Below are 24871 nucleotides of genomic sequence, written 5' to 3' on the forward strand. Positions count from 1 at the left end.
CACTTTTTACACTCTGTCTCCCAAATACAAAGAGCTATATCAATATGTTTTGGAATTAGCACATCGTAAGCTTATTATTGTACAGTGTACTGTGCCAAGAGCTTTCACCTTGGAGCATTTGGAGCACATCTTTTTGTCATGTCTTAAGTAATCTCTAGGCAGGGGGGGGATTAATTTTGCGATCCACTTCCTGGAACATTGTTTTATGAAGACTGACATTTAATTTTACCTGCAGTGTTTTTTGTGCAATAACTTGATAGTGATGGAGGCTGCATCACTATCAGCTCCACATAAAACAACCATTAGAGATGTCTGCAAGGCAGCAGAAGGCTGTTATATTTCTTAACATAAACTGGACAATCCGTCATCTTTTGTATTTAGATTGATTTGTAAACTGACGGACCAGGTGGTCTATCGTTCATTGTGTTGTCATTATTCTTTTACTTTCCTCATAGAGTTGTGGGAGTGTGGTCAGTTTACTCAGTAATGTTGTTGAAGCTAATACCCTGGGCTCTTTCATGAAATAGCTTGTTAAGATCCTTGGATCACTTAACTAATAAGTGGCTCTGTGGCTAAAGATCTGCGCCTGTGACTGGAAGGTTGCCGGTTCAAATCCCATAGCCGGCAAAGGAATCCTACTCCGTTGGGCCCCTGAGCAAGGCCCTTAACCCCAACTGCTCCAGGGGCGCTGTACAATGGCTGACCCTGCGCTCTGACCTCAAGCTTCTCTCCCTGTCTGTGTGTCTCATGGAGAGCAAGCTGGGGTATGTGAAAAGTCGAATTCCTAATGCAAGAAATTGTATAGGGCTAATAAAGCAACATTATCATTACATTAATAACTACCAAATGGGATAGATCGTCCAGATGGCCTCCTCTCATTTGTAACCTCTTATATTCTTATGTTGTCATTAACACTGAGATCTCTGTCATCTCTTTTACAGTTGAAACTGTCCTTCACTTTGGATCGAGAGAGTGGGATGCCTCAAGGCTGTTATGTATATCAGTACAGGGACAGTAACAAGTAAGTACCAAATCAGAAAAGGTTACTCCATTAAATAAGGAGCCAAATTGCACCTGTTTTATGTAGAATTTAGTTTTTCTTAATTAGGAGTGTTTTAGAAAATTCACCTATGACAGGCATTCGAATTCATCAACTAAAACTAGGCATGTCTAAAACATTAATTTGACTTTCGTTGTGACATGTTACTGCAAAAGATATTTTCACTATTGGACCAGAGTTCAATCTAGAGAAAAGCTTGGTCACGGCTGAGCTCTCAGTTAGACACGGACTATTATGAATTCCCTGGTATTTGAACTTTAAAATCTTAGTCAAAGTCTCTTAACCAAGTGTGTGAAGGTAATATCTGTCTATTCCCATGGTCCTCTGAAGCTTTTCATCTCTCTGAGTAACTCTAGGTGGTACTTTTTTCTTGCTTCACACAAATACCACTAGCAGAAGGAACTGAGTGAGATATGACCCTTAAGGCTTATTGATACTCTTTGAAGCAATGACTAAAAACAGGAAGCTTAGGTAAAGTCATGTCACTTGTTATTTTAAAGGTATTTGATAGTCAAAACAGTCACTTCAGAAGTTAAACCAGGTTTGTCCTATGATTTTACAAATAAAAAAACAGGTTTGTATGTAAAATTTGTCAAAAGAAAATTTTAAATGTGGAAGGAGTTCTAATTTTAAATATTGTTTCTGCATTTCTTTGGAGTGGTGCTTGCAGTTCCTCATATTTAGAGTTCATAAAGGCAAATCCTGATTTTTTGTGAATGTTTAAGGATGGTGCATTCTGTGCCGAATTATTGTTTTTACAGCTGTCCCCTCCCTGACAAGAGTAGCTTCTGGTGAGAGAGAGATGTTGTGAGTGGGTTCGCTGTCTTTTCTTAGGTTTTTCATTTAAAGTGCTCATTACCATGCTGGACTGCCACCACTCGGTAAACTAAGCTCATTATAAACAGTTGGCCTGGAGCTATACAAAATTGTTTGCTGTAATGTTTTAGAATTACTTTCATCCACTTCTTCTTTGAAATTAACTGTGATTCCATGTACTTGCTGCTATGAAAGAAGATTGCAGTAAATGTACCTTGGATGCGAGCTTTTAGATTCCGTAAGTGAACAGAGTGTGTTGCTTTGTACCCAGAGTTCAAGATAGATGAACTGTCTCTTTGCTGTCCTTTCAGGAATTCAGTGTCACTTCTTTGACTCTCCACTTTCCTTTATAGGGCTGAGAAACACTAGAGTAGTAATAATAATCGCTTACACTTATATAGCGCTTTTCTGGATACTCCACTCAAAGCACTTTACAGGTCATGGGGACTCCCCTCCACCACCACCAATGTGCAGCCCCACCTGGATGATGCAACGGCAGCCATAGTGCGCCAGAACGCTCACCACACATCAGCTATTAGTGGGGAGGAGAACAGAGTGATGAAGACAGTTCATAGATGAGGATTATTAGGAGGCCATGATTGGTAAGGGCCAATGGGAAATTTGGCCAGGACGCCGGGGTAACACCCCTACTCTTTTCGAGAAATGCCCTGGGATTTTTATTGACCACAGAGAGTCAGGACCTCCGTTTTACGTCTCATCCAAAGGACAGCGCCTTTTTGCAGTATAGTGCCCTCGTCACTATAGTGGGACATTAGGACCCACATAGACTGCAGGGTGAGCGCCCCCTGCTGGCCCCACTAAGACCACTTCCAGGAGAAACCTTCGTTTCCCATCCAGGTACTTACCAGGCTCACCTTCTTAGCTTCAGTGGGTGGCCAGCTGTGAATTGCAGGATGACATGGCTGCCGGAAAAAGTAAAGTTTTTTACTAGTATAAGCATGGAGTCGAGAATGAACACCTGAAAAAGGCTCCACAGCCAAAAACGCTGTCTCTCTTCTCTGTTCAGCATGGAATAAACCTTTACCTGTTCCTTTGAAGTCAATAAAAACAGTAAACTGTCACTAATAACTATACATATTCTAATATTTGTGCAATATTTGTAATGTATTGGAAGAATAGTAAGTGGCTCATCTTGATTTAATTTGATGTTTTAAAGACAAGGACTATAAGCATATTTTTATTTCTGTGATGTTTACATACAAGTAATAAGTGCTATGTCAACAAGCAACATAGCGAAGCTTGTTCGAGCTCCTTCTTGTATTTAGTTTTGTTTCTCCTACCTGTATGTAACACTCCACTTCCAATTTGTTTTACTCAGTTTCTTTAACTATATGCTGTTTTTTCATCATTAATGTTTTATTTATTAATTGATTTAATAAGCCATTAGGGCCTTTGATTCATTTAGTCTTGGGATGAATCTGTTATGTGCTTCAAAGAGATTATCTGTTGCCATCAGTTTTCTGCTGATTTTCAAAACTCTTATCCTGTTCTGTTTCTATTAAGGCCTGTTTTAATCCTTCATAGTCTTTTTCTGATGTGTGTTTCTTCTGTAGTCTTTTAACAATACCAATGTTACATAGCTCTGGTTTTAATCTGTTTGGTACATTCTGACATACCAGTGATGTCTAAAATAGCCAATTTCTTTCTCATTACTGATTGCATATAGTACCCTATATTTATAACTCTTACAACTCTTCCACATTTACAACTCCTACACCTGGAAAGGCGATTACAGAAAACGTTTGGAAAAATATTTTTACAAGTAAAGCCAAAAGCAGTAGGTATCGGCACCTTGACATGAGTCAATTATTCTGAGCGGAGTTGTACCATAAGAAGATAAAAAGAAGGCACGCTCAGTGAATTTTATGTGGTCATCTTACTTAAATCAGTGCACTTAGTGATCATTAGTACTCATGTGTCTTAAATTTAATTGTCATACAGTTGCCTTATATGACTTTTTGCAACTATGTAAGACTGTGGGTAAAGAATTTAGTATGACATATCATTTTACTAATCGTTGAGCTATGAGAAGAACACATGCTTTTTTTTTTAACATGAAGTAAAGAATTGCTGACCAGGAAAATGTTTCTGCCTAGCAAAAATGTACAGTTCAAACATATGACTCTTCAATGGTATGGCAGTTAATATAGCATACAACCTCAATGATTTGAAGGTGGAGTTATTCAGTCTGGCTTCGCAATCCATAGGCAAAAGTAGCCAGCTGGGGAGGTCCTCTAGGGGCTTTCTGGGCATGACTAGGGAGAGGACTGGCCTTCAGTGAGCGCTGAGAGCTTCAAAGCTGTTGCCATAGAAATAATTTCCAGTGTTCGAGTGGAAAATGAGGCCTTTTATGAAACTAAGACCACACAAGCGCCCCTTAGGTATTAAACTTTCCTAGTAAAAATTTATGGAGTTATTTTTGTTGCACGACTTGATGCAAAGCCCAATTTGCCCCTAAAAATAGGCAGTGTAGTTGTTTAACATCAACTCATAATAAAAACTCACCGGGTGCCTTGAGTTGGTAGGAGTTTCTGATTGTATGCCACTGTGTTGGGATGCCTAGAGTTCAGGCAGTGAAATCAGAAATGCCTGGGTTCCCCATGTGGGAGCTTGACAGCCACAGGGCTGAAGAGTTGATTTTTGATACTTCCCTGGCAGAAGCATTTGCCACAACAAAGGTGAAAAGTAACCCATCATTTGCATACTCAGAACCATTAAATTATTTCGGAGTTTTGTGCAACGTTCAATTACATGTATCAGTTATTTTAATATTCTTCAGAACAAAAAGACTTGGAACTTCATGGTTAAAAAAGCTGATCATTTTCACTTTTACAGCTAAAGATAAAAGATGAGGATACAGTGTGATATTCTACAGGGGCAGTCTTGCTTTTGAAACTGAACAGTTAAGGACACTGTGAGCTTTGCTGTTTATGGGCAAATTTGTGGCTCGCTGATGGCTCTGATTAACTGTTAATGACCAGAGATTTGTCCAGTCTTGACTCGTGATGGTGTTTTTAATAGAACACCATAAATAGATAGTCCTGAGTTTCGTTGTGTTATCCTTCAGATTACTCGAACACAGTCCTTGTCACTATCTAGGCAGAATTATAAAAAATGTAAGTCTCATACCGCAAGGACTTATTTTTAACAACACGGTATTATAGATGGATCCTTCCACACATGACCATCAATGTCACTTCTTATTCTTCCTCAGTTCTTCAGTGCAAGATCCTCTGTATATCTAAAATAAATTCCAACATAAAAAACAGTTGTGTGTGCTGCCTACCTAAAACCAGCCCATTTCAGCTGGGCTGAGCTGTGAGTCCTCATGCTGAGGGTTAGGGAGTAGCTGACTTCTATTTACCCTTCCAAACCAATATATCTAACCTCAAGTCTGCGTGCAGAGGATACAAATTGTTCCAAATTGTGTGGTGACCCGGTGATTTGGACTTTTTTCACCTCAAGGATGAAGCAAGATCACTAGTTTCAAATTTTCTTGCTCCTGAGGAGAAAAGGAAGAGAAAATCCTTTCTGCTTTACTTCTTCCAGACCACAACATTTAGTGTGCCTATACTGCTTGATCCTTCTGTGTCAGTTTTACATTGAAGACAAAAAAAAAAACTATAATCTTAACAGGGGTACAGACCCTTTAGAGAAGCAGAAAAAAATGAATGAATGAGGCTTTTCCAAAACCACAAGCGTTTAGAAAATTGTTCATGTGCTCATATCACTAATGCAGAAATAATGATTTAGTTTCCCAGGGCAGCAGTGGAAATCCTTTGTTGTTGGCAGTAAACTTGGAAATGTGAAATCTGTAGTTGTTTTAGTGAACTCTAGGGGCTCCTGGAAAGGGAAAGGTTGGGACATTAAATGTTTTCTAACGCTTACCTGCTGGCAAATCAGGTCAATTCTAAAGATAATTCCTTTCATAAACCACCAGTCATAAAAGTCTGGTTATGTTTTCTTGTAGAATACAGACATCGTTTCAGCTGAGGTATTGTCCTTGTTTTTACAGTGTATACCCCCATTTGCTTTGAATGACTGGTTCATGTTTTACTCATGTTGTACTTAAAAAGTTGACTATCACCTTAAAAGCTTTACAGAATTGATGTGAACCACATTACAACAAAACATACTGAAGGCAGGTGGATGTCCTAGGACTTCACTGTTTGTCAGACAGTTTGTCAGTTGTTTTTTATGTTCTCAGACACAGAGCTTGCATCAAACCAGCTAAGTACGGTTATGGTTCAGGATGTCTGGGGGTTTTCTTTCTCCCTGTGCAGTTCAAGTGTCTAAGCAAGTGGTAACTGGCAATAAAGAACTGGGGGGAGGGGTGCTGCATCATTAAAAAATAATACTACAAAATTTCAAAAAGGATGTCCATTGGGGGCATGGGTTAACTTTGTATTCACTGATAAACACTCTTAACTTTAACATTTCCAAGTAAGGACATAATGATTTGCATTAAGTTTTCACACAGATTTGATCAAAACGAGAATTTCTCAATGTTCTTGTAATTTTCTTGTGGAGGGAAGGAGGATAGTCCATAACCCAAAGAGGTGACCAATATCCGCAGTAAAACCAACGTGTCCAGATGTGTATAGTTCTGTCAGACAGTCCTTCCTGCTTTTGTTAAAAATTACATTGTAGCCTTTCCAGCTGATTGGGTTGCTGTAGCTTGATTTCTATTACCTTGTCTCAGTTCAAATGAGATATTATAATGCTGATCTGTACAGAGGCATGTAGATGAAGTTAAATGTAGTACTCAGGATAAGCATGATTTGTAAATCAGATAAGGTTTCTATTGATTGCTAAAAAAGGAATCAAGCCAACTTGCTTTAAGGAAATTAATACATGGTGCAGATACAATCACTTACAAAGCTTTCATCCAGTAAGGTTATTAAAACATGCATGCATTACATATTAAAATAAATCTGTAAGACGGTAGTAAGTACATTGTTCTTGTCTGAACCACATTCCTCGGAAGGCAATGAGGAATGACCTGCTGTCCTCGGTCACCTGATCAATTGGAAGAAGACAGGAGTTTAGATGACAAAATTGTTCAGGTGGTCATCAACCTCCGCTGTCTGAGAAGAGAGCAGAGCCTCTATTATGTGCTGCACAAGAGGGAGAAAGGAGCAAAGGAAGCAACCAATGGACATTCCCATGGAATCGATTTTTTTGGAGCACATTTGGGAGAGTTTTGTTTTTGAGCCAGTAAGATTACCTGTCTGGTTGTTTCTAAGGAGGGATTTTGAGGAAGTAGATTAGTTAGAGAGAGAGAGGGACTTTTGTTTTCTGTTTTGTTTCCCTTGCTGTATATGAATAAAAGAGTATTATTTATTTTTCCCTTACAGCTATGTTTAGTGTGTGTGTTTCCTTAGACCTGCCTGTAAAAAGATTCCTGTTACGGTACCTTGACCCTGGGCAGGCCACACAAAATCATTAATCGTTTATTCACCTTATTGTTGTGAGATGACATTAAAATTGCAGAGATAAGGGGAAAACAACCAGAATCAGAACCATTTTCCCATTGCTCATTATTTTTATTGTTGTTTGGATACACAGTAGCATTTGTATAATGTTACTAGCTGTGAGAACAGCTCTCTAATAGTTCTGTGTTATGCCTTGTTGTTTTGGCAATCTGAGTTCACGAACAACAAAACAAGATTTGAGTATTCAGAATACCACTGAAAACGCGGTGTAAACTGTTGATTCTTTAATTTGCATTTCTCGGCAGAGTAGAGAAGAGGATGTTTGGTTTAAATCTTTTTCACTGGCCAGAATGAATTGGAAGTTTTCAACTTTGTTTCAAGAAAGCCTACTATGCACGTTGTACTGGAGTGTGCTAAATGTCCAGTCTTGTGTTGAGCAATGAGGACAGTTAATTACAGTGAATCAGTGGACATTTGCTTGTAAATGTGGGAAGTTCAATAGGGTTTTGATGACCTGTTGCCTTGCCTCTGGCAATATACTTGCAATGTTCACAGGTGCTGTTCTTTCAGCACCAGTGCTCTCCCAGAGAGTAGAGGGCTGAACTCTGTTAAAGCAACAGACCTGTTTCAGAGGCTGTGTTACTGACAGTAAATATGGACTTTTAGCTTAGGTACTTTTATTAATTTAATTTTTATTTTGTAAAAATCCTAGTCTTAAGGCCAAAAACCACTGCCAGCAAAATGATTTGCCATTTTCAGTGCCAGGATACTTTTGAATTTAACTAGGGTGTTTTTTCTCCCCTTGGGTACTGGCTCAGATCAGCAGTAATCATTTCAAACGGGCGTCCACACTGCTGTCTGTTAGTGAGCTTAGGTGTGTTTTCTGAATTGCATAGCACATTTGAAACACTAAGAGCCTGTAGGGTGGGTGGTGGGGGCTGTGATTCTTAGGACGTTTAAGTCTGTACAATGGTTCTCTTATACATATGCCTTAAGGTACAGTTTTTTTTTCCATGATGTTGTGAATTATTTCTATGGACAAAAGAGTTACTGGTAGTAGCTTGCAGTTCTTCCCTCTGTTTTTAAAGCCAACATTGCCGGAACACTGATTCCATTTGTGACAGGTTGATGTGTTTCGTAGCTTAAATGATAAAAGGCTATTGTTTGAGCCCGACTTAAAAATACTTCTAATGAGACGCCGAATGATTTGCCTGCATTTGCTCAGGTCTGTCTTACAAAAATCTCCTGAGCAGAATTAATTTCAAGACTTCACATGTGAGTTGATAATTTCTTAATAAATTGCCAATTTACTAAAGTTACATCTTCTTGGGTCATGCTGATTTTGTTCTGGAAAAGATTACATAAACCTTAACTGTTAAAGCTTGACAGTACACTATGTTTAGATATTTTGATATATTAAAACATTAGAACACTGTGTACCCCAGGAAACAAAAATAGTTAAGGAGCTAAATTTCTACATTGTGTTCAAAAGACGTTTCCTATTTATGTTGGATGTGCCAAATCAAGATAAAATCAATAAGGTTTTCTTGACCTGGCCTTAGATCTGGCACAGTTTCTTACCTTTTGAGTGCTGACTTATTTTGATGTTTGCTCTTCTCGTAAAATGCAGCATAATCTACAAGTGCTTGTAAGCCAAACATTGGAACTTTACAGTTTAAAGGTACAGCACAGTTCTGAAAGTGTGATGCTTATACCCCAGTTTGTCTTGTCTGACAGATGCTGTTTCAAATCAGAACAATTACAGATCAGATTTGAGTTCTTGACATGCAGAGAAAGCATAACTAAGTATGGACAAATGGACAAATTGTCTAATTTTTCCACTGCTAATTTGTAGGTGATTTGATGAACTGCCTGGAAAAGGGGACGTTATGTGGGATCTTGTCAGGGTGAAACAAGTACTTGAGCTCAGCAGCACTCTGGTTTTAATTGTGAAACACCCAAGTCAGAGGTTGGTCTCTTGTAATGATGTTTTCATTCTTCTACCCCAGCCCATCCGAGATAAAAGATAAACCATAGCTGCCAACTCCAGATGCAGGGCTGAATCAGATTCTTAACCCTGTCTTTAACCCCGTCTGTGAAGCAGTATCCTGTCTGGGGGAGGTCACAAGTGTTCTCAACCCTGCCAGTGGGTGTGTTCAAACTGTTCATATCAACACGGTGGATGTTGGGAAGTTTTCCTTAACCTTTTCTTAACCTCTCTGCTACTCTGCACCCCAGTGCAAGACTAATTGGGTGCGTCACACCTTGGTTCAAATGGGCAAAGGTGTTTAAACCTTTGCTTTCATCCTCACCAGATGAAATAAGTTGGTCTTGCAGTAAATATTGGACTGCCTACTCGCCGCTAAAAACATTCAACTTTCAACTAGAAGCCAAATTATGGTAGTTACATTGTATAAAACTGGGTAAAATAAATCAATACTTTTTAAAGAAAATGAAAGGAATGATAGTGTAAACCTAGATAATGATACAAAGTAGGCGCAAGACTATGAGAAATCATCTTATTTACCTGCTGAGATCGTTTGGAACTGCTGGAGTATTAGCATGTACTGTAAATATGAATATGTATTTAATACATATTTAATACAAGTTCTTCTTGAGAATCTCTTAATATCTTTGTTAGGCATTTATTTCAATAAAAACACAGGTTTCACACAAAAAAGTCAGTTTAACAAAGTTATAAAATACTGCAGAAAACCTGAAGTGCATTTGTGTGTATTTCAGAGTTGAGTTACAGGGTGCCTTTGACACACTGGTGACTCTTTAGATTGGTGTGGCGTGTCTGCAGTATGAGCTGCTTTCACAGTGCCAACCCATCAGGATAAAGGCTACTTGACTGCGGAGTTTGCACAGCATACAAAAGATAAAAACAAAGCGTCAACTTTAACCAGTCATTCCTCCTTGGCATTTTGAATGCTCATTTACGCAATTTAGAAAGACCTTGTCACATGCCATAGTCCAAAGGTCCTGGGTACAATTTATAGTTGAGAAGAAGAAAAGTGAAAATTGTCAGTTTGAAATGTAACTGGTCCCTTTTAATAATAATTAAAAAAAAAAACAGTAAGCATTTCAGCAGTGCCTTCCACAGCGCAGAAAGTTCAAAAAGGAGGTTAAAATGAGCATTTCCAAAATATCGAAAACTAAGCTCACCAGTTTTGAGGTGATAAAAGGAGAGCTACAGGGTTCTTCATGTAGATAAGGCAGAGCAATCACTCTTGTTCCTAAATGAGGAAAGAAGGCATCTGATTGCTTTCTTTCCTGTGTTTTCCTTCCCAATGGGGGTGGGTTGCTATAGAAATGTCAGTCTTTTGAATGTTTTTAATGGCTTATGTGTCACTTCAGAAACAATACCACACACAGTACTTTGGACAGCTCTGCAAAATAACCTTTAAGAGCTGGAAAACAACCAAAGTAGACTTAAAATACTGATAGCAGTACAAACTGGCTTTGGATTGATCTTTTCTGAGGAGATTTTGAAACTATACACTTTCCTCAGCAAGTCCGATTCAGTGATGAGAAGAGGTTTTGTAAGGCTAAAATAATGTGATCAGAAATATAATTTTAAAGAACCTCACTAAGCATATCCCAAAGAATATTTCTGGTCATGCCCGAGCATACACCATAAAAAGCAGTCCGTTGGCAGCCAAACAAAACATATTGCCTTCTCGCCCCGGGATCCTCGCTGTGTGAAGTTCAATGGAAGCAGTGTTTAACCAGTGGAGTGACACGTCGGTATCAAGCAGCGTGGCTTTGTGGCCCCCTCTGAACTTTCCCAGGGATAGAAAGAGGCCATATTTTTGCCCCCCAAGTGCAGTCTAATTGGGAGGGCCTGTCCACGAACCCCAGGCTGCACACCCAGGCCATAACAAATTTTTAACACAGATCAATCATGTGTTCACAAAACACTGGCAACCGCAGACTAACACGGCTCAGATGAATGTGCCTGTGGCGTGACCTGCTGTACCAGATAGAGGTGTTCCCATACACAACACAGAAAGCCTGCTCTCCTTTATCTCCCGAAACTGCGCATTTTGTATGCACACATGCAGGAAGCCAACTACGTGTGCGACATGCAGTTGCTTTTTTCCGAAACAAATTCACATTATGATTTTTTTCGTCCATATTAGGAGTCCACTCTGTTCATGCTGTACCATTGCATGTTCTTTTAAAAAAATCTTTAATCTTGAACCAATATAGTTAAATGTGTCAAAGTTTTTTTTTGCCCTTAAGCAAAGCTTTTTTGGAAAATGTATTTTTGACAGGTATTGGTGATTTAAAGATACAGCTAAGGGATTCAAAGGTTTCTAGGTTTCTGTCCAGTTTATTCCAAAGCCTACAGATTCCCCCAGGAGGAAAAAAACAAACCAAACTTTGCAGGCTGCAAAAAAGTTTATTTTTGCATTGAGAGGTGAGGACGGTCCTTTTTTTTCCAGCTGAAATTCTCCCATTGTATTTAAGATTTTGCTTATTTTGGGGATAAACATTAACCCTCCATGTCATTTTAAGTTTCTTTACCTCTGTGTTATATAATAAATCACAAAATGCAAAAAGTGTAAATGGGTTGTAATGCTTGAGCCCCTCACAGCATTAACGTGCTGGTGTTTCCAGAAATCTTTGTCCACTTAAAAAGGTAAGGGTCGTGGCACGTACAGTGATTCTTGTTCAGTTAGATGACAGGAGTGTTAGAGAGTCCAGTGCGGCGTGAAAGAGGCTATATGTTGGAAGTCTCAAGAGCACCTTCATAAGGATGGTGTTGAGATTCAGTTTTGTGTTGCTTGACTGTTCAGTAAAAGTGCTCTCTTGAGTGAAAGCTGGAACCCAGTGCTGGAGTATGCAGGGCCATGTGCTAGTCTCACTGGGACTAAGATGTGGATTACTAGGCGCTGAAGGAAGCCTCACAGGGGGCAATGCTACCCAGCACAGGGGACAGGGGAACAGGCCAGTGTGTGTTGGCTTTCATGGCTCTGCTCCCCATAATGAATTTCACACTTCATTTATGCTCAATGCCTCTTTGAAGTCTCATTTTGAGACAAAAGGTCAGTTTTTGAATTTTCTTGATTAAGCAGCACACTGTTTAAACTCTTTTTTTTATAAATATCAAGCTTGTGTTCTGGGTTTAGTGTTTGTGACATGAATTTGGAATTAGTGATTTTGAATCTTGGAAACCAATGGAAGTGCATTCATAAATATATTTACTAGTTTGTCTTTTTTTCATGACGTGGGAATTCTTCTTTACGGGTAGGCTGTATGAGTCAAAAGATCTGAAGAAAAACCCGACCTTTGACGATTAAATATTTGCTTTAGAGTGGATATCAATAATTCTCACACTTAAGATCCTACAGCCATACATTTGCCACTGAGTGAAAATAACTTTGTCCAATGAAGCTGACAAAAATGACAGTTACCAACAAGTGCTACTTGCTGACACTGCTGAGATGACCTGTTGTGAAAGTGTCTTTTTTGGGGAAGCAAAGCTTTGTGTATCTGTGCACAAGGAGACAAATCACAAATGATATGTTAATCCTTGGATGCCTCTAAATCGAATAATATTGGTTTGTTTGCTAGTGCTTTCATGACCTTGGTAATGTTTTGATACAACCCCTGGCAAACCTGAATTGAAAAAGAGCTTGAACAGCAGGGTGAGTATCCTTTCCAAATGTCAAAAGCCTTTAGCAGCTTTGATGTCTTTCAAACAACTTTTGGCTGAATGCTGCATTTGCATTAGGTGTTTGTCAGCTAAGTTCATTTTAATATGTATTAGACATTTAAAAGGAAGGCATACCAAGTGGTTTATTTTTGGTGTCTAATGTTGTCTAACACTTTTCAAAGAAGACAGAGCTTCTACACCTGCAACACCTGATTGATGAGTTGGAAAATTGAACTGTGAGTTACTCAATTTGGCAAAATGTTCCTGAAATTGATGTAGAAGAGAATATGGTATTGGTAGTTTATTCAATAGATTTCTTCATACAAAATGGCTAAATGTACATTAGTGGCATCTTTTATCTGCTGCACTGACACTTACCATCTCCTCAGTTCGATCACAATGCAGAAAAGATAGATACATTTGTTCTACACTTCTAATGTGAGTTAATGTAAAAAATGTATCAAAGCCATCTGACCTGACACTTTCATTGTTATTCACTGAGCATCTGTAATAGAATCCGGTCTTCCTGCAATGAATTTATTAGAACAATGCTTAGTTACATCCAAGTAATTAAATAACCACCTAATTATTTTTTAAGATTGATAATTGCAGACTTCAGTAATTAGGCATTTCACCATGAATCAAAGTTCAAGTATCCATGAGAAAATGCACGTAGCTCTAATGATAGGTTCTGCATTTTGCATGCACTGGTTATGAACTTGATTTACAACCTGCTTTACTGACTTAGATTGGAAGAGTTTCGGTGAAGGCAGTTATGCCGTTTGAAGATCACATACAGGTCAACAAAAAGGTATGCATGTAAAAAATAACAAGGGTTCATCTGAGTAGAAGGGGAAAGAACTATGTAATTTTTTAAACAGTTTCAATGTCTGTGATAAAGTTCTTAGCAAATCTATAGTTCTCACCCTACACTTTGTTTCTACAGTAAGTACCACTTACTGTCCATCTGCAATTATAGAACACATCAGTGCTTCCTTCAGTGTCGTTGAGCACCTGAAAGGCTCTTGAAAATGTATCCAAAGTCTCTAGATTGTACTTTGATGAGTTCATCTCTAAGAAAAACTTGAGAGGTTTTCTGTGTCTTAACACGTTGCTCCCCCATCTGGTAAATGGACAGAATCGGTCCTGTTATACAGTGTTTTCTGAAATGAGGCTCCATTTTTGTCAAGGCATTTTTCTATATACTTTCGCTCTCCACATGATGCATTGCTGAGCCAGTTAAATACATTAAACGCAAATGAAATGGTCAGGATTGTTAGTAGTACTCCCACAGTTATTGCTGCATCATAGTTTCAGCATTTTTTTTTAGTTTTCTGTATCTTACTGACCATCAAATTGATGTGATGTTTTCTTACTGCACGAGAAGAAAATTTGCTGTTTTCCCACTTTTCGTATGTCTAATCTGCTGAGGGAATCTTATGTGAATACAATTGGAGAAGGGGTGCTGTTAAATTTTTTCTTCCCCCCAATTTCTTTGTGGTTAAGTTTCTTCTATCTTCTGTGCAACTTTTATGACTTGAGTGTTTGAAGCTGTGAATGAAAAATGACAATACACTGTACATGACCCAAGAGGGTAGTAAAACCATTTACTTGCAATTACTGACCGCAAGAGGATATGAAAACAGGAAAAAATGAGCACACTCCCCTATGGGACTATAATTGAGAAATATTCCACTATTTTCAGTGTTTCTGTGGTTCAATCTGACATGGGTAGTTTTTCAGTTTATTAAGAGGGATTGTAATTTCTGCACCGGGAATATGCAAGACTAATAATTCAGCTAAATTAACAAGAATTTAACAAATCTCTCTCAGTTTGAATTTGTTTTGCTGTTCCTGTATCCTCAGAATTAATTTGCAAAAATCCATTAAGCATAATAACTGAGTTGACTTAAGGTACCATTCTGTCAGACAGAGATAAAACACTTGCACATTCTTAACAGAATAATTTAAATCCCTCTTTGGATGTGATTGGGAATTGAGCAAGCACAATAGCAATCCTTCCATTATGCAAAAGAAGCAAAAACTATTAACAAATTACAGCTTTCATTTTCTATTAATTGAGGATTATTGTATTCTTAAGTGGTGGGTTTTTTTTTTCAAACTGAGCAGAACATTTTTTGTTTCTCAACACCAGCACAGGCTTGTGTGGTGGTATTTGTAGTTTGTCAGCAAACATAGCTTTGAGCATAAAAGTTTGTTTTTTTTTCCCCCCAGCAAGAGGTGATCAGAGGTGTCGGTGAAGGCTTGTACAGAAGCTCTTTCTTGGAAACCATTGTTTATACCCCAATTAATGCACCTGGCAGTTTCAGGAATTTTTCTTTTTTTCGAACATAAGACAAGTTACAAAAAAGAGAATGCCATTCACCCATCTATCCCATTTTGTAGTTAGTAGTTAATGAATTAATAATTCAAGGATCTCATAGAGTTGTTTCTTAAAAGAAACCTGGCTATCGACTTCAGCAACATAGCTGGGTAGCTTGTTCCAAACTTCCAAAGCCCTTTGCGTAGAGAACTGCCTCCTGTTCTTGGTTTTAAAATGCACTTTCACGTAATTCCCTCTTCTACCCTCTGGTTAGTGTTACACTGTGCCTTCATAAATGATTTTAAGAGAAAGGTCCCACTCAGCTAGGAGGCAAGCATCTCTGTTTTCAATTTTTCCCCCACTGTAAAGGCTTGGCAAAATCGGCAATAAGCTACGCACTTCTCTTAAAATAATTCTAAATATTGAAATGTATATCATTTAAAGATGACAAAAATACTCTTTTTTTTTCCTCTCACACTGTGAATGTGAACACAGGATTGGCATATGATACAATTCATTTTGTTTATGTTTCATTTTAATCTGCCTTGAAGAAGTAAATGTACTAATGCAAACAGACCCTAGAGACTGCACACTTACCTGAGTGACAGTACAATAATAGGCTGCATTTCCCAGCTCCATTAAAGTTAAAGAGCGTTAATAATAGCTCAAAGTAGAAAAAATAAGAATCCTAATCCCGTTTTTTGGTTCTTAGCCCTAAAGAATTCTATCAGACATTAGCTTTGGTGATGGAAAATGACTCCTGGTGATTCTCTGGTCATTACTCCCAGCGAGGAGGTGAAATTAAAATGGGATAGGATTGAGAAACATCTCAGCATTCTAACTCCAGTGGAGAGATCATAAAAGTAAAAACTGCACCTTATCTTCTGGAGCTTTCATTAATGGAGTGTATACAGATTTGCGGCTTCAATTGCATTCATCAAGGCAAATAGGTCTGAAGGGCTCAATTCAATATGTCAGCACAAAATGTTTGCTTGGCTAAATTACCCAGTTAAAAACAGAGATGTTTGCCTCCTAATTGAGTGGATTATTTCTCTCACAATCATTGTAATTGAACTAAAGCTCATTAGAACTAGTTTTGTAGGCTTTTGCTGTTAACAGATGAAAAGAGAAGCAATTGTGTAGAAAAAAAATAAGCATGCCATATGTGTAGCTAAATTTTGTGGATTGCTTTGCTATCAGTTCTCAAATGCTGCATCCCAAGATAGTGTATCTTGTAAAGTCAGGGAGGTTAGTCAGAATTGCGTGTCTCTCACTGTTCTGCATGAGGAAGGTTACAAATGAGGATAGGTCTGTTTGGCCCAGCAAGCTCATTGGTTTGCCAGTAGAAGGTACAGTATGTGGATCTCGTCCAGGTTCATCTTGAAGGAATTGAAGGTATCGGCTTCAACAACAGGTCTAGGCACCTTGGTCCCAGTTTCCACAATTTGTGTAAAGCACCTCCCATTATCCTTGCAGGTTTCCAGATAACATTGTCTACATAAAAGAATGTGTTGGAAAACCTTTACATTTCAGATTTTAAAAACTAGCCCAAGTATTTTTGTGATATGGGTGTAAAAATTTGGTCTCTTAACAAAAAGTTTCAATTAAGTTTGTATAGTGAGGCTGCTATGTAAGTTCTTCTTGAGAAGAATAATGACACAGAAATGCTTATGTGAATTTATCTGCATAAAATATTCCCTTTAAAAGTAACGTAGAATAACATAATGATGAGCATGACTGTATTTGACTGCTTTATTGGGGATATAGCTGTGCTATTTTGGATGTAATTTACAATGTCTTCATAGTTTGTCTCAGGGTAGATTGCTTTAAATGGGTGGACTGTTGATTTTCATAATTTAAAATAAAAAAGGTCTAATGCAACTGGATGACTTCACACATCCTCCTCAGTATTGAGTGTTTTTCCACCAGATTCTCAAAAAATGCTACTTCTGCCCTCTACTGGAGTTCTGATGAAAGACTAATTCAGTGTGGAGGGGATGTTCTAACAGGGATGAACTATTTCATAGGATTTATTTGGAGTTTTGATACAGAAATTCATACGTTTCTCACTTTAGGTTTCTATAAGGAAAATAGTAATTCCAAATTCTGTTAGTGGGGGAATCACAAACTACATTGCCAATTATGAGAAATATTCTTTAGTATTGTTACAAAAAACACCTAATTACCGAGAATATCAATGATTATTAATTTCTTGCGTTTATACAGCATCTCAAAGCTTTATAGTTGTGGTGACAACATGACCCTTCTAAATTGCAGACAAAGGGTCTGTGTAAATAATGTTTAGTCTTTTAAAGTATAGTGTTGTTACCAGGTACCAGTGCCTACAGCTCTTAAGAGTTTGGGTACACTAATCAACATGTGGTCCTATTGTTGTATATTGAGCAGCTTTGACTGTATGAATACTAGAATTCTGAAGATGGTGAAACATGCATACTTTATGTATGTTTTGTGCTTTCTGTTGAGGAACCCTAGTGCACTAAATAAAATAGTAGCACCATTTTATTACAGAGTTCTAAGTCTTTTTGTCTTTGCCTTGTGAAACCCTGCACTGTACTGCAAGCAGCCACTCGCAGCTCTTGCCGTGAAGGGCAGCAGCTCTGAGACAGTACCTCGTCTTCCCCAGGCTTGTGGAGGAGTTCATGCTGCTGGCCAACATGGCCATGGCTCACCAGATCTACCGCACTTTCCCGGAGCAGGCCCTGCTGCGCCGCCACCCCCAGCCCCAGACCAAGATGGTGGACGACCTGAAGGAGCTCTGTGATCAAATGGGCGTGAACCTGGACTTCACCTCGGCTGGAGCCCTGCACGTAGGAGTCAGCCGCCAGCCTGCTGCCAGCTCACGTTTAATCAATACACGCAGCGTGGCTGAGCATAAAGGCTGTTTGTTTTTTCTTCTCTTCGCAGAGGAGTTTGAATGAAACTCTGGGTAAGGACCAGTACTCCAGTGCCAAGAAGGAGGTTCTCACTCACATGTGCTCCCGGCCAATGCAGGTTAGAAACTGGCTGCTTGACCCGTTCTTGTACAAATGTCCTCCTTTAACTTCTGTCCTGCGGAACCCACCTAGTCAGTACAACAAATTCTCAAGCCTCAAGGCTCATATTAACAAACAGCCAACCATCCATTTTCTAATCTCTTCCTCCAACACAGTGTACAAGGGAGCTGGAACACCTGGCACCAGACGCAAGGCAGGGTACACCCTGGACGGGACACCAGTCCATCGCAGGGCAAACTGACACAAACACAGAAACACACACTCACACCAGGACCAGTTTTCCCAAAAGCCCCAAAGTCAATTAATCTACCCATATGTTTTTGGCCTGTGGAAGGAAACCAGAGTGCCTGGAGGAAGCCCCATGCAAACTTACGGGGAGAACATAGCGACTCCATGCAGATAGAGCCTCAGGTCCAGCATTGAACCCAGTTACCCAGTGCTACAAGGCAGTAGTGCTAACCACTGTGCCACTGTGCTACCTACTAACAAACTAGTCTATAAACAATCTAGTCATAGCTAAACATAGATAGAAGAACAGTTGGAGAGCCCACTGTGCTTTCATGCAGATTTCATCCAGGTTTTTATTTTTTTTTACCTAAAAATCTGTCTCCGCAATCCTCATTTTTAAGGTTAAGCAGCTTTAATGTAATGTTTATCCTGGCGGTTAGTCACTGTTGCATGAACTAATTTGGGGAGCAGGAAGAACTGAAAACCCAGACATTCAGTCTGAATTGGTAACAAATGGATAGAATTTGGTGTGCCATTACTGTTGTGTATTTGAAATGAATAGTATATTCTGAGATACTCAGGCTTCTTTGAAATATGTTTTTTTGTGGTTATGGACATAAAAGGTTCTGTCCTCATCTCTTTCCATTTCCTAGAAAAGGAATAGCATTTTTGGTTTTACTTCTTGGAAGAAGACATGCTTAGTAGCAAAGAATATGAAACTGCACGATCCAATGTACTGGATTTGTAATAAAATAAAACACACTAAAAGAAAAAAGCACTAGAAGGGCCATTATTCAACACTGGCCTCTTCAAAAAGAGAATGTCTTTGTGGCTGGTAGGCAATCAGATAAATAAATATACAGGATTTTATCACAAGTGTAATCCAAGGCAAACTCTTCAGAAAATTAATATCAGGATATGGTTATGAGTAAAATGCCTTTGGTGCTAGGGCATATAGAATGAGTTTAATTTTAGAAATTCTAGGAGCACTAAACAAACGAGCTCTACATGAGATCACTCAGACAAAGCAACAATACAAAGCAAAAAAAAAAGTTTTGCCCAGGGCTTATCCTGTTTTTCTAATAGAGTTAAAAAATCTCTTTACAGTTTATACATGTAATTACAAAGTGCTTTAAATAAGCAACATTTGATTTATTAATTTGCTAACCACAAATATGATATAGTTGTGAATAGATTGTGCTGGTGCCTTGGAGTTGATTCATGGAAGCTTTTGTTCTGTGCATAAATGTTGTGCGTGTGTTTTAACTTATTTTGTTTCTAATTTAATGTTTTGAACCCACCGAATTTGGAATTGCCAGTTGTTTCTTTACATCGTGCCTCACAGTTGAATCTCCTTTTCCGCACGATGGAGAATGAGGAAGAGCAGAAAGGCTCCGCCTACCTGCCCCTCATCAGGCCATTCATCATCTCTTTACACAATACAAGCCCCACCCACCTGCCAGGAGTGTTGGCACTGATTGGAGGAGAAGCTTGTCTGTCACTGGCATCACTGCAAGTCTGCTGGCACCCAGGAAGTTGTCTGATTTCTTAACTGATCTGTAATGTCTGATTGTGGGGCTCTGACCTTTGACCCACTGGCCTTGCTAAACAGACACATTAGCAGACCATGCCTGTTCACTCACTGCTAATCGAGATATATAGCGATAAGCCGGATGTTTGTGAAACACAGATCCTGAACGGGAGTTGATAACAGTCTGTTTTTACAAAAACATTTATTTTACCAAAGAAAAAATGGATTTAGAGTTAACTGAATTAAAAAGGATTATGGCAGTAGTTGGTGCAGTGGTTAGCATTGCTGCCTTGTAGCACTAGGGCTCTTGGTTCAATTCCAGATATGGGGTATTCTCTGGGTGGAGTTTGCATGTTCACCCTGCATTTGCTAAGGTTTCCTTCAGGTGCTCATTCAGTTTCCTCCCACCGTCCAAAAACATACTACTGGCTTACTTGTCTTCTGGGTATGTGTGTTGGTGTCTGATGTCCCATCCAGGGTGTATTCCACTTTGCGCCTGTTGTTTGTCTAGAGAGGCTCCTGCCCCCCTTGTTATTTAGTATGGGATAAAGCGATTATAGAATGGATGTATCGCTCCGGTTTTTTGCTCCAATTTAATCAATACCTAATCAAACAAGGAGCCGGCAGTCCTGATTTTGTTTTTTGTAATTTCCTGGAAGACCTCTAGACCTGATTAGTGGCTGGAGACTGCAGATGATAATGCCAGTCCAGCTCTGTTCTAGTTTTAATAGCCTTGCCACTGGTTTCATTATCTTTTATAAAGCAGCTAATTTGCTAAGGCTTCACTGTTGCTCATATGGGCAAATAAAACCAATGAGCTGGACAAACAAGATCATTTTGGTTCGTTATGCAAACTGCTTGTGTTTTCTTAGCCCCTTTGGACTTCGGCTGTACCACTTAAGGAAAACTGCAGACAGAAGATTGTTGACATACAGTATCTATATATTGTTTATTTGTACTGTAATGTATGTATGACTTTGTTGTAGTTCCTCTGTTCTTTATCTTCTTAGGGTTTAGGGGTAGCTGAAATTGATTTTTTTTCCATACTTGGTCATGTTACACTAATAAATGACCCTGAATTGGAAGTAGCGTTTCGAAAAAGGAATGTATGGTTTTAAGTAAGATGCATTTCCAATTTTTGTGCTTAAAGCCAGATTTTCGACTGCAAGACATATAGAACTTCTGAAATACAGGGCTTTTGTAAAACTAACTCAGACATGTATCTTAAAGCAGAGATTTAATGAAGCAGGTGAGCTTATAAGGTTATCAAAGGTAGTTCCTTATTCTTATGGTGTTTTTGCTTTGAAGGAAAACACATGAAAAAGGACATGGTGCCCAAGATTAATTAACATCAGTCTACTTGCGAATATTCCTAGTGTGCTTTCACAGGCTAGTGAGCTGCAACCTGTTCCAGCCTGCCTGAGCAATGGTCCCAGAGGCTATCTGGAACAGTCAGGGAGTTAGGAGGAATCTTTTACATAAACAAGTCAAACCGATAGAACTACTGTCTGAGTTCTGTGCCTAAAGCAAACTATTCACCTGGGGTCTCATCATATTTTAGTTTCCTTGAGGAGAAATTGAGATTTAAGTAAAGGGACTTGTTTCTTCCATGTCTTAGACTTTAATATATATTCTCTGATTAAAACGATTTCACTTTCACATCTTACCACATTGGAAGAGAACCTTCCTTAAAAATAGTTACTTAACATACTTTGAAATGACATGGATGTTGGCTAAACAGTATAGCTGTGTTAATAGTGTGTGAAATAGTTAAGTATCTGAGGTCTTGTTTACTTTATCACAGGGCTGCTGGTTTTTCCCATTATTTTTGGGTTTTCACCTTTACAACGTTTGTTTTTTCGTTTTTACCACTCAATCCAGTAATTATCTTTATTTTTTTCTGTGTTAATCGCACAATGAAAGCTGCCTTGAATCACTTCATTTTGTCCCAGTGGCAAAGAGATGTCTCTTTACCCTTTGTAGCAAATGTGGGGGGGAGGGGTGATGAAATAGTTAAATCTTGTGAAAATATTCCATTCTGAGGCAGCATGTCTGTGTAACTGTAAAGTTGAGGCATGGTTTAAATTGTTAAGCACCCATGTTTTGGATAGTTGGAACAGATTAAAACGCAACATGTCGATATGAGCTTTTTTTTTTACATTAATAGGACGTTTTTCTATCATGTCTGTTTGTGCGTGACTATGTCAAAAAGGAGCAAGCACAATTAGATCTTCACCATTTGTGGCCTTAAATATAAGTCTCTGAGGGTTTCATGAAATTGTTTGTAAAATGAGATTTGGGGGGACATCATCTAATGGGAGTGTTTTTTCAGATGGCCTTGTATTTCTGCACCGGCGTGCTGAAGGACGAGGCGCTGTTCCGACACTACGCCCTGAACGTGCCGTTCTACACCCACTTCACCTCCCCCATCAGGCGCTACGCCGACATCCTCGTGCACCGGCTGCTGGCCGCCTCGCTGGGTAGGTGAAATCAGCACGGGCCGTCGTCCCTCTGGAGGAAACTTCACCCGAGGAAGATGAAAGTCATTCCGTACCTCCTGCGTTGTGGTGATTTGAAGTGCAGAAGTCGAAGTACACCTTGAGGAAGATGCACGACTCTGCCTTTTTTGGCCAAGCAGACAGCTGTTTGTTGGCATTGTCAGCAATTCAGTGGCAAGATAGTACTACAGATTTAATGAAAGATGCAAGTTAAGTTTACAACAACCAGCAATAATAATTCATGGACCAGAGTATTTTCATATTAATCTTTCCAGCTGTCTTCTTTTATTGCATTTCTCATGAAGGCTAAATTCTGCTAATGTCTTGTCCTATGAACTCTTCCTGTTTCTAGAAATGGTCATTGTTCCATTGGTCATATTCAGAAACTCTCCACCTGTTAGTGTCTCATGGAAGGTGTCATTGAACAAGTGAGAGAACTAGAATATTCCCATTAACACAAGCAAAAAGCAGTTTATGGATTGTGTATCAGCCAAACAATCATTCAGCGTTAATTTTCCCAAAAGAGACGGGGCTGAATTCAGAGTACTTTGAAATTTCACTGTTTCTTCATTCTGCCCAACTTTTGACTCAAAATCCCAAGCCTAAGGAGGATATTATGAGGAGTTACAGAGGCTATTATAGATTATATGGTTGTTGGTAATATATATTCTTCAGAGGTATGAACTCCACAAACTCAGCTTTATTCATCTTTAGAGCTCTAGTCAGCATTTTGCTGTGTCCTCAAGGTGGCAGCATTTAGCTATATGTTGTGGGGTTGTCCTTTCCTTTTATGCAGTTCTTGATATTGTGTTTTAGGTCCTTAGACAGAAAGTGAGTGGGGAAAATGTGTTAATTTTAAGGTCAAGTAATTTTGTGACAAGAACCTCTGAAAGCTCTAACATACAGTCTAATGTTAGTTTTTAACATGGTTTAATAACTAATATTTAGAAATGTATTTTTGGCAGTTTCCAGTCTTGAATGGTCACAGGTCTTTTTAATACAGAGTATACAGAAGTCATCTCGGACAGATTTTTTTAATTACCATGTTGAGATGTATATGGACAACTTTTATATAAACTGCTTATATTTGAGGTCCTGTCGTAAAACCTGGTATAATAAAGGTTTTTCAGTTTATTAATGAGCGAATGATTATGATTGGTAATCAGTACATATTTGTAAACTGGATTAGCTCTTTTTAACAAAATGAAATAAGGGATAAAGATTACATTTAGAAAATAAAATAATTTTGCCAGAGTAAAACTGTGTAAGTGGCTAGTGACTGCAGTGGTGTAACCTGTTTGTGATGTGATAGTGATGGTTCTGCTCCTTTCACTAACTTGCTAACCTCTGTATTCTGTACTTTGTTTTGCAGGCTGTGGCCCCTGTTTGAATCTGACAGTGGAGGATATTCAGAAGCAGGCCTCGCATTGCAATGACAGAAAGATGGCTTCCAAACGTGTCCAGGAACTGAGCTCAGATCTCTTTTTTGCTGTTTTTGTTAGGGTAATGATCTATATCTGAGTTACACATCAGACAGACAGAACTTTACATATGTTGACTAACCACAGTACCACAAAGCATGGGGTTTAATACATCACATGGATACACTCATTGCTGTGTTCAAGTGTTCAAAACAGTTTTTCTGCTTCTGGATTGATAGTGTGAGTCTGAGGTATTAAACTCGGTTTTAAATAGCGCTGTGCTCTTATAGTAAGGGATCCCCCAGGGGTTCAGTGTAATAAAGCTTAACATGCAGCTGCACATCTGTGTTATTATTAAGTGCAAATGTTTCTGCAATTGATACACCAGTTACAGCCCACACTGGAGAATGATCCTGCTGATTCTGAAACGTTGTGCATGTGGGTGAAATATGAATTGGAAACTACAACTGTACATGAAGATATGGGTAGCTGCTGACAAGTGGGAGAGAGGGCTCTGGGCATCTGTGGAAGAAGGCCCAGACAGGAAACAAATAGTGATGAGCCATCACAGCGGGAGGCTGTTAACCACTTCTATACTTAGCTACACAGTTCTGTTTTTTAAAGGTCATTTTCTCTTGGTTCTCTACTTGCTTTGAGCAGTTCTTTGGGTGGGGGAAAGCATTGACTTTAGATGATCAGAACCTTTTGTGAAGCTTTTTAATTTGGTGAAGCTTTTGGAATCTGCCCAAACTTAATACTAAGTGCAATCTGGGAACTGAGATTTGTAGTGCAGAATAAGTCCCTTTATTTGGCTATAAAGAAGAGCAGCCCTAAACTAATGACCAGGTGTCCATATGTT

General features: G+C 38.9%; 1 protein-coding gene across 1 annotated transcript in view; it reads left to right on the plus strand.

The window, feature by feature from the left end:
* The window catches only part of dis3l2 (DIS3 like 3'-5' exoribonuclease 2), a 126935-nt gene that overhangs the window by 88362 nt on the left and 13702 nt on the right, over positions 1–24871 (plus strand). The window contains exons 14-18 of the mRNA XM_088912905.1: positions 942–1021; positions 17965–18148; positions 18246–18332; positions 22426–22573; positions 23964–24094. Coding sequence (XP_088769031.1) covers positions 942–1021; positions 17965–18148; positions 18246–18332; positions 22426–22573; positions 23964–24094 — 630 coding nt within the window. The remainder of the gene's footprint in view (positions 1–941; positions 1022–17964; positions 18149–18245; positions 18333–22425; positions 22574–23963; positions 24095–24871) is intronic.

Source organism: Atractosteus spatula, chromosome 4 (genome assembly GCF_055471065.1).
Source record: "Atractosteus spatula isolate fAtrSpa1 chromosome 4, fAtrSpa1.hap1, whole genome shotgun sequence".
Taxonomy (NCBI): domain Eukaryota; kingdom Metazoa; phylum Chordata; class Actinopteri; order Semionotiformes; family Lepisosteidae; genus Atractosteus; species Atractosteus spatula.